Genomic DNA, 10,155 nt, shown 5'->3' with positions numbered 1-10,155 from the left:
TTCCAATTTTGCAATTGTTTGCAACTTGCCTCGGATGTCTTCAACACCCATGGCCAGAATATGATTTTCCCCAAAAAGATTTTATAATATTTATAAACTTCAATATCTATGTAAGCCCTGCTGCTAATTTGGTTTATGTGGAAAGAGTACTTTCGGAGAAATAACGAATAAGGTTGTGCTTGTTTTTCCTTCTTGTCAAAATGGCTGACAGGCAACATAGTAATACGACCAAGATCTTCTTGATTATAAAACCCAAAATACTCTAACAGCAAATTTTATAAACTGGAGGAGTGGTTCTACCATCTGTATGAATTTTACTTGAATTGGTTCACATGTACTCGAGAACCAGACTCGTTTATTTTTACTATTTGAGAGTGAATTTTTCGGTCAAAACATAGACCTCAGACCGACGTCATCAAGTGCGGTTTCCATGGCAACGACGCACCTGCCGATCCAAATATGGCTGTTTTTGTTCATCCCTCCAGGTAACCTACCTCCACACAAAAAATGAAGGGGGGTTAAAAATTTTCATTTCCAACTTTGCTTCACTTTCCTGGAGAATTGCTCTTAATAGTACATTCCCACTTAATACAGAGAACCAGCACACTAGCTGGTTCCTACAACAAGAGTAATGCTCGTGCTTTCAATTTGCTCCCTTAAAGAACAACTGAAACACCAAACCGCTTTCAGTAACTTAAAAAACCTTAAGTCTTATGTCTTCCTCTAATTCTCTCTCTCATTCTCTTCCTTGAGGCAAACCTTAGAAAAGTGTGTTTATAGGAAATACTAGATCTGTTCGTAAATAACTGTTTCAGCCGTCTGTCAATAGCCGTAGCAGTTTTTAAGTGTATTGTCGACTTAACCTCTGTATTATGAACGACGAAGCTTAATTTCTAAAAACCGTTTTGGCTTGTGATTAATCTTCCTTACAACATTTTTCTTAACTTGAATTTAAAATAAAGAATTTTGTGTGGCGAATAAAATTTGACATGTTAGAATTGCCATGAGTGGAGGCAGTGATCTTGGATTTTGAAGAGACCACTCATCAAGTTATTTCGGCGTAAAAAAAAAAACACTTAAAATAAAAAGAATAACTCCAATAAAAGTTCGTTTATGGTTACTGTTGAACAAAGTAAAAGATGAAAATGGTCAGGATATCATAAAACCGGGTAAAACAGCTTACTGCACTCAATATAAACAGCTTAATGGCAATGTCCGCAATGCTGTCGTGAATTGCACTAAATTTTAGCCTTTGGTGCAGCCTGGTGGAAGTTTTCCTGCTCTGCTTTTTCTTCTCTTGCTCGTTTCTTTCTTTTTGTTTATTTTTCCTTTATTTTCCTTTTGTGTTTCCTTTCGTGTTTACAAGAATAAACGAAAATATGTTCTCTAGTCGGAACCTTTGATGCACAGTAATAATAACTGTATGTAATACTTGAAAATACATAATCGAAGTTTACAAATATATAATACGGTGTAATAACTAAATGATACACTGAAAACCATCAGCGATTTTAACGTTTCTGGCTGTCCAAGGTGTATTGTTCCTTTCTTTAGATAGTATGGAATGCTAGTAATCATTGTTGACCTGTAGTAACCAAGACTTGAGTTTACAATGTCATTCTTGGGTGTCATTCTCTAAGCATATAGGCAAGACTAAGTCCCCTTGTCGTCATTATGAGTCGTTCAAGCACTATTGAATGGCTTAACATTCATCGGGCCGTCAAACTTATCTAAGCCGAGCTTGACATCTCGGTACGCCGTCTCTTCTTCGTCTCTTCTTCTTCTGACCCAGGAAAGAAGGACATACTGACATAAAGCAATTTCCGTATACGTGCCTTGGAGTAGAGATTATCCGCAATGATAAACATGACGTAAGACGATGGGGGAGAACCTGCATTTTAATGACGAGTTTCATGGGGTTTTTCCCTGGAGGACAGTGCAGCAGAGACACGGCTTGTTAAAGTGTGATCAGTCTTTTCCCTCTGAGTTTTGGATTCATTTGAATCAAAGAGCTTCAGTCTGTTTGATTACGGATTGCATGTCAGAAGTCTTTCAAAATTTATTCGGAAGCTCTCGTTTCTCCAACAGTAGATAATTGGGTTCCACAAGGCGTTCAAACTCGCTGCAAAATATGTCCCGTACATGTGTTCTGAACTGATTATTGTTGAGGTGAGGAAACGGAGGCACAATATCACCAACAACGGTACGAAACTAGCGAGACACAGGCCCACAACAATGGCCACAGTACGGGCAGCTTTCATCTCACGCTTCATGCTCACTTGCAAGTTGTCTTGTTCTTGGCTTATTTGTTTTCGCTGCTTACAAGCAACATTAAAGATGTAACTGTATGAAATGACTACGATAGCTATAGGCACAACCAACAATGTCATGACCAAGAATATAAGGTAGGCTTTGACAGAATTTGATTGCAGAATGAATGGTTGGTTATTGAAGTGATCGAAGCAGGGCGTCAGGGCCATAAAAAATTGTGTGAACGTTTTGAACCCGTCTGCTTTCAACGGCTGAGGAAAAACCATGCAAACTCCAATTCCCCAAAGCCAAACCGCGATAGAAGCTATCAGCGCTCTGCGATTTGTCACTATGCTTTGGTACCTCAAGGATAACTTGACGGCAATAAAACGTTCAACGCTGATCAACGCGAGGTGAAAAATGATGATGGAATTGAATGTGAGGTTTAGCATTGATGTGGCGCCACATAATTGGTGAGGAGATGTCTTGGGGCCCAAGATGTTAGTAATATGCAACACAAAGACAACCGCCATCAAGATATCCGCTACTGACAAGCTCACCAGTATACTGTTAGACGCCTTTCGGAGATTTGAAAATTTCCAAAACGCTGTTATCACGAGAAGGTTGCCGAAAATAGTGCCAATTGTGAGAAGAACGTACAAAGAAACGAAGACGATTTTGATCTTGATTGGTGGTTCCTTGGGAAAGCTGTCAGGGCTACCAGTTGTGTTGATTTTGTAAGAAGGGCCATGCATTTTGTAAGTAGTCAAGGCTTATTCAAACTTGAAAAATGTTTCGTTGTCTATAGCTTCTGCGTTTGATGGTGCAACGATGGGAAATTGTGTCAGAGATATTACAATTTGTTACTGTGGTCTTCAAAGTGAGCAACAGCTGAACGGAGAAGTCGACATTTCGCTGTTCGAAAGCTTGAATCGCTCGTTGCAGAAGCTGGCGAAGATTTGTTCAAAGTCAATAAAAGGTATATTTCTCTTTCTTCCTTCGATTCCCGCTGAGCAATGATGAACTTGATGAATGTTATCAAACGTGACTCGTAGGTATAACGTCCAAAGTTTGTCTAGTGGCTTCATTCATTTTCGACAGCAAATGTTCTTTGAAATTATTTGCATTTGAAAAGAAAACATTTCTAAATTGGCCAATGTCAAATTCATGTTTTTTTTCTAAATAAGTCCGTCTTAAGTTTATTTTCCAAATGACAACTTAGCCCTGAGCAATAAATTTTTGAGAGCTAGATGAAACCTGAAATATACTTTCAAATAAATTTTCAAATGGCCAATATGTTTTGCACCCATAAAGGAAATTGACTAATTAAGCAAATAGTTCAAGGCCTACTGTGAGTTTCCATCCTTTGCTATTGAAAGACTGGCTGTTCATCATATATATTGATTCGACATCAAATACATTCGGCAGAAATTATAATTTCTAATAATCTAGCGTCTGCTCCCCTATAGAAGTTAAAGGTATAAAGCAATCTATATTAATTATCTCTTGTGTTTTAATTTTTTAAGGTTTTTATTTTCTTTTGTCGCGCCAAGCAAATTAACAGTAACCTTGTGCTATCAGGATCAGTGCAACTACTAAAACTAGCGACATAAGGATGTTGCTGGAAGGGGTCTTGGACGAACAACGCTGTTATGGAACAGTCGAGCAAATTATTTTTGTGCTGATTACCCAAAAGTGAGGAAGAAAGTAAATGCAACACCTTGAGGCGAAATTAATGCATTTGCTCGCCATGTGGACGGATCAAAATAATTATGCGTAACAGCCAAGTGTTATCGGTGAAATATTTTGGCTTAATTAATTAAAAGCACCTGTTTTTCCTCCTTTTTGTTATTCTACATCCGTTTAGAAGCTAACAGGATATTTTGTTTATTTCCAAATCTAAAAGAAAAAAGAAGACCCACATTTTTTAATTGAAATTTAGGAAACGCCATTCACAAATAAGAGTAAATAAATGGTCTCTTGAATGGACAACTTAACTCTTCATTAACAGCTGAACATTCAATTCCAGTTCGAACACATCAGTTCTTATTGAGTTGTTTATTCTTGAAGCAGCCTGCCTCCCAATCTTGTTCGCAGATCAGATGCTACATTCCTTTTGGTCAGCACTAAGGAGATGATACTTCTGGGATAATCAATGTCAAAGTCCAGCGAATCGAAATGTTTAAAAACAGGAAATGAAATGGACATCCAATGTAAAGAATTAAGAAATATAAATTGTGCAAAACAAAAACAGCCATAGAATCCAAGTGCAATCAAATTTACACTTCTGCAGTCACTTTTCCGCAGTTGACAAATACGAAATGACAACAAGTAAAGATCACATGACTAAACGGAAAAGGGACGAAAACCTTTGCGATATGTTGCAGTGTTTGACAAAGCTGAATGAATATGACCCGGCTTGCGTCGACGGTCGCGTCGAGTTTAACTGATGGACAACAAGTTTTGGAAAAACTTTTCTAATTATCGTCTCTTAAATGGGTTCATAGTCAATGCTGGCTGTTTAAAATTGTTTGCATCATTGCCTAATGCGGATAAGAGCTTTCAAGCTCTTAATTTTAACTTTCTCGTGCTGTTGAAGGAGCTGAAAGAAGCAAACTTGTAATCCAATCCCACCGCCGTGAGTTATTTGCGAGTTGATCAGACTACAGTGGTAGAATGTCTTGAAGCTTGCTATGTTGAACTTGAACAGATATTATGTCTGCAGCCGAGCAGAAAGATAACTGAAGGTTGAGACAAGAGAAACAACCTGCCTACTATACGTTACCGCTACTTTAAAAGCGGAGTATTCAAGAATGCGTCGCCCAAAACGTGTTTCAGAAAGACAAAACTATTGACGCTGGGAATAGGGACCGTTTTCCCTCTTTACACAACAGTTCATCTGTGAGCTTTCTAAGTTTGCTGCTTATAGGGGTGATGACCACATTGAGTGTAGGTAAAATAATTTTTCGAAGTGAGTTTCTTAAGCTTACAAACTGTGTGACTTTCGAAAAATTGTCGAACTTTCCGATAGATTTTCAAGTCGCTGGCTGGTTGAACGTTTACTGCCTTATGTCTTCTGTTATTAAGAGTTATTGTCTGAGAAAACCAGGCAGGTGGTCAAAGATGGGGGTCGGCCAAATCATTCCATACTAACATCATAGATAGGTTAGGTGGACTTATGGATAAATATACTAAAGTTTGCTCTTCAAGTGTTTTGGTATAGGAGATATGAGATCCACTCTCCATCACCCCTTCAGGTCCTAGTTTTTCTGGTAAATTTGACCCAAATTTGACAGCCAGCAAAAACTGTACAATCTAGCGAACGAAGTTCATGTTTTGTACCTGATATGAACTTCTTGTAAAAAGCCAGAGATATGCGAAATAAGCAAAAGTCACTTTACAACATTTAGTTTTGGAATACCTATATTTCGTATCTGCAAATGAGCAAGAAATTAGCCATTTTCGACTTCACGCAGAACACACAACTAAAACTTCAGCAAAAACTGGATGCAAAAACCAAACACTCTTACCTTCCATCTATCAAAATCAGCAATAATCTTTTTGGGCCATTCAAACAGTAAGATGCGACATCACCTCCATTTCTCTTACTACTCGATGTCATGTACAGCACGACACGACGCAATCAATGTGCTGTTTAAGCCGCTCCTGGATTTCGCATTGGGTTTGTCTTAAGTTAAAAATATTCAGTTGATCAAATTAGTTCCACAAAAAATTTAAATCCCCTCTCTTGCGAATTGAACGGAAAGAAAATTAAGAAAACGCGAAAATAAACAAAACGACGCCATGTTGAATTTGTTCACTCGGGATAGACTGGGAACTAGTTGATTGGTTGTAAGGGAGCCAAGGCTGGCCATGGATGATTGTTCCACGCTATTTTTCATAAGTAAGCTTTTTGATTTAAGGAAGGCTGGTTTAGGCTCATGCCGTAAGTGGCAAGGAATAACAAACTGTTGGGAAATGAAGATACCAACGATAGTTACAACCATTTTCCTTGCTTATTAAATGGCCTACATGTTGTTATGCTTGCTGGGTAGGGAATATCGTTTTGAAATTTAATTTGCATTTTGTGGGCTTTGATTAGGTGAAGTTTCTGGGTCAAGCTGTCTTGTACTGTCAAAGACGGGATTACAACAAATCAAATAAGAGCCAAAAACACAAGAGTAATTTAGAGAAACTACCGTAACCCAGTTGGAAGTCTTGTTTGTAGATTCACTTGCAGAAACTCTATTTTGTTTCAATACAAAGGGAAAAAATCCGAAAAAATATCGTCATATTCTTTTATATCGTAAGAGACTATACACGTACGAAAGTATTTTATGACAATTTTGTTCTTACCATATTTACATTTATTACGTGACATATGGGCTTCGCTCCAGTCTTTTGCGACAGTATTTACATTGCACTCAGAAGCGTAATGTACAACGCAAGTTCAAAATAAGTAAACAAAAGATCGGAAGCAAAAACAAACATACCTTGGAAAAGGCAGTTATCTATAGGAAAAAGGAAATTTTCAACCCAATGGGTATCTGCAAGGAAAATTCTTTTTTCTAAATATCAAGCGCAGATTTTCCGTCTGTTATCTTTAGTTTTACGCAGTTTATTTTAAAGGTTGAACAATTCCATGACACTGTTTCTACTTATCTCACACATCCAATCTGATTGCCTTGCGGTAAAAATAGAGATCATATTTCAGCTTTCCTCAGTGATTCAGAGGGGAGCGTGTCGAGTAGAGAGATTAATCTAGGAGGGTCAATTTATTGAGTAATAACTGTGATCAGTTTGCTTATACATTGTACAGAGATTTGTTTTACTAGTGTTATGTAGTACAAGTGTCAAATAACGGTACTTCTTTCGAAGTTACTAAACGGAAACTTTCTTATAAAGGCATTGCAATTTTTGTTATTAAATTCAACAATTCCAGTTGTTCATGCTTTAGCGTGCTTTATCGAGTTGTGAAGAACGCGGGAGTTGGATATCTCTGATTTCTTGACGGTGGAAATGTACATCAAAAGCCGCGCGCTCAAAAAAAATCCAATAAAGTTATTTTTTCACGCTATTGCGCGGTTCTGCTGGTTCTATTTTGAGCATGATTCGTTCATGTCATTATTTGTTCAGATCTTGAGCTGTTTATCGCGACAAACAGACGTTTCTAGCAACAATGCGCCGGCGATAGGTCCTTCCCTGTCCCCTCCCTACCTAAAGTAAAAATAAGTAGGTCCCAGTCCCTTGAGAGAAATCCAACTCAAGATGGCGTCGTTCTGTTTAGTTCGTATTTCTTTTAAAATTTTTCCTTCTGTTAAATTTGCCAGAGAGGGGTTCTGATTTTTTTGGGACCACTTTAGTCAACTGCATATATTTAACCGTGGAGAAATCCAATGTGGAATCCAAGAGCGGCTTAATCGGCACATTGCTTGCGTCGTGTTGTGCTGTACATGACAACGAGTGGTAGGAGTAATGGAGGTGCATGTGGTGAAGCATCTTGCTGTTTGAATGGCCCAAAAAGATTATTGATGATTGTGATAGAGGGAAGGTAAGAGTGTTTGGTTTTAGCATCCGATTGTTGCTGAAGATTTAGTTGTGTGTTCTGCGTGAGTTGGAAAATGGCTAATTTCTTGCTCATTCGCAGATGCGAAATATAGGTATTCCAAAATTAAATGTTGTAGAGTGACTTTTGCTTATTTCGCATATCTCTGGCTTTTTACAAGAAGTTCTATGACCATTTAGATCAGGTACAAAACACGAACTCTCTTCGCTAAATTTTACAGTTTTTGCTGGCTGTCAAATTTGGGTCAAATTTACCAGAAAAACTAGGACCTGAGGGGGTGATGGAGAGTGGATCTCATTTCTCCTATACCAAAACAGTTGAAGAGTAAACTTTAGTAAATTTATCCATAAGTCCACCTAACCTAACTATGATGTTAGTATGGAATAATTTGGCCGACCCCCATCTTTCAGCTTTTTCAGATTTTGCCCGGTTTTCTCAGACATTGACTCTTAAATGTACTTCCTTCATTTTAATGTTTATTCTGGCACTATCTGGTATTACCATACGTTTTAGTAGTACATTCCCACTTACTACTGAGAACCCGCACACAAGCTGGTTCCTAGAACAAGAGTAAAGCTCGTGCTTTCAATTTGCTCCCTTGAAGAACAACTGAAACACGAAACCGTTTTCAGTAACCTAAGTCTTATGTCTTCCTCTAATTCTCTCTCTCATTCTCTTCCTCGAAGCAAACCTTAGAAAAGTGTGTTTATAGGAAATACTAGATCTGTCCGTAAATAACTGTTTCAGCCGTCTGTCAATAGCCGTAGCAGTTTTCAAGTGTATTGTCAACTTAACCTCTGTACTATGAACGACGAAGCTTAATTTCTAAAAACCCTTTTGGTTTCTGATTAATCTTCCTTACAACATTGTTTTAACTTGAATTGAAAATTAAAAATTTTGTGTGGCGAATAAAATTTGACATGTTGGAATTGCCATAAGTGGAGGCAGTGATCTTAGATTTTGAAGAGACCACTGATCAAGTTATTTCGGCTTTAAAAAAAAACACTTACAATAAAAAGAATAAATCCAATAAAAGTTCGTTTATGGTTACTGTTGAAGAAATTCACTGAAAGTTGAAAATGGTCAGAAGATCATGTTCATGTTCCGTTGGAGACGCGATCCATATTGTTTTTAACCAAATATGATAAAATAATATCATAGGATGAGCAAAAGCATACTCAGAGACAGGTTTTCAGTAAAAGATTGAAAATCCAATAAAACACTGGGAAGATTGAAGCGGATTTCTAGATGCCGACGCGTACTTTTGATTTCGGGTTGAGGTGGACGCTTTTCAAAATTTGACAAAAACTAGCGTCCAGGTCAGCGCGGTCACAAAGGTGAATGTGTCCCTTTAAGTTTACGAATGTCATTCTTGGGTGTCATTCTCCTAAGCATATAGGCAAGACTAAGTCCCCTTGTCGTCCGACGACAAGGGGACTTAATGATTATGAGTCGTTCAAGCGCTATTGGCTTAACATTCTTCGGGCCGTCCAACTTATCTAAGCCGAGCTTGACATCTCGGTACGCCGTCTTTTCTTCGTCTCTTCTTCTTCTGACTCTCGAAGGAAGGACATACTGACATAAAGTAAATATGCCCCGTACATGTGTTCTGAACTGATTATTGTTGAGGTGACGAACCGGAGGCACAATATCACCAACAACGGTACGAAACTAGCGAGACACAGGCCCACAACAATGGCCACAGTACGGGCAGCTTTCATCTCACGCTTCATGCTCACTTGCAAATTGTCTTGTTCTTGGCTTATTTGTTTTCGTTGCTTACAAGGAACATTAAAGATCATGAAATGACTACGATAGCTATAGGCACAACCAACAATGTCGGCGATAATTAGAAAAATTTTTCGAAAACTTGTTGTCCATCAGTTTACCTCGGCGCAACCGTTGACGCAAGTGTCATATTCATTCAGCTTTGTCAAACGCTGCAACATATCGCAAAAGTTTTCGCCCCTTTTCCATTTAGTCATGTGATCTTTACTTGTTGTTATTTCGTATTTTTTCACTGCGAAAAAGTGAATGCAGAAGTGTAAATGTGATTGCATTTGGATTCTATGGCTGTTTTTTCTTTTTTTCGCCAAATTTATATTTCTGATGTCTTTACATTGGCAGTACATTTTATTTCCTGTTTGAAACCTCCGATTCAAAGATACTTCCGCTAAAATATAGTAACCAATCTGATTTTGATTTGCTGGATTTGAAATTGATTATCCCAGAGGTCTTACTTCCTTAGTGCTGACCAAAAGGAACGCAGCCTCTGATCTGGGAACAAGATAGGGAGGCAGGCTGCTGTAAATTAGTCTGCGCATTCGGGTCCTAGTGAG

The 10,155-nt window shown here is 38.2% G+C and overlaps 1 protein-coding gene and 1 long non-coding RNA gene across 2 annotated transcripts in view; one reads left to right on the top strand and one right to left on the bottom strand.

Moving 5' to 3' along the window:
- LOC146463429 (uncharacterized) overlaps positions 1–10,155 on the top strand; it is a 225,147-nt gene that overhangs the window by 191,907 nt on the left and 23,085 nt on the right. The window lies entirely within an intron of this gene.
- Positions 1,803–3,284, bottom strand: LOC146463432 (adenosine receptor A2b-like). The gene has a single exon (XM_085084433.1). The coding sequence runs from the start codon at positions 3,003–3,005 to the stop codon at positions 2,028–2,030; it is 978 nt and encodes a 325-aa protein (XP_084940559.1). The 5' UTR covers positions 3,006–3,284; the 3' UTR covers positions 1,803–2,027.

The sequence above is a fragment of the Pavona decussata genome, unplaced genomic scaffold, assembly GCF_977016875.1.
Source record: "Pavona decussata unplaced genomic scaffold, jaPavDecu1.1 SCAFFOLD_176, whole genome shotgun sequence".
NCBI classification, from domain to species: domain Eukaryota; kingdom Metazoa; phylum Cnidaria; class Anthozoa; order Scleractinia; family Agariciidae; genus Pavona; species Pavona decussata.
This window is presented reverse-complemented; position numbering and strand designations above follow the sequence as displayed.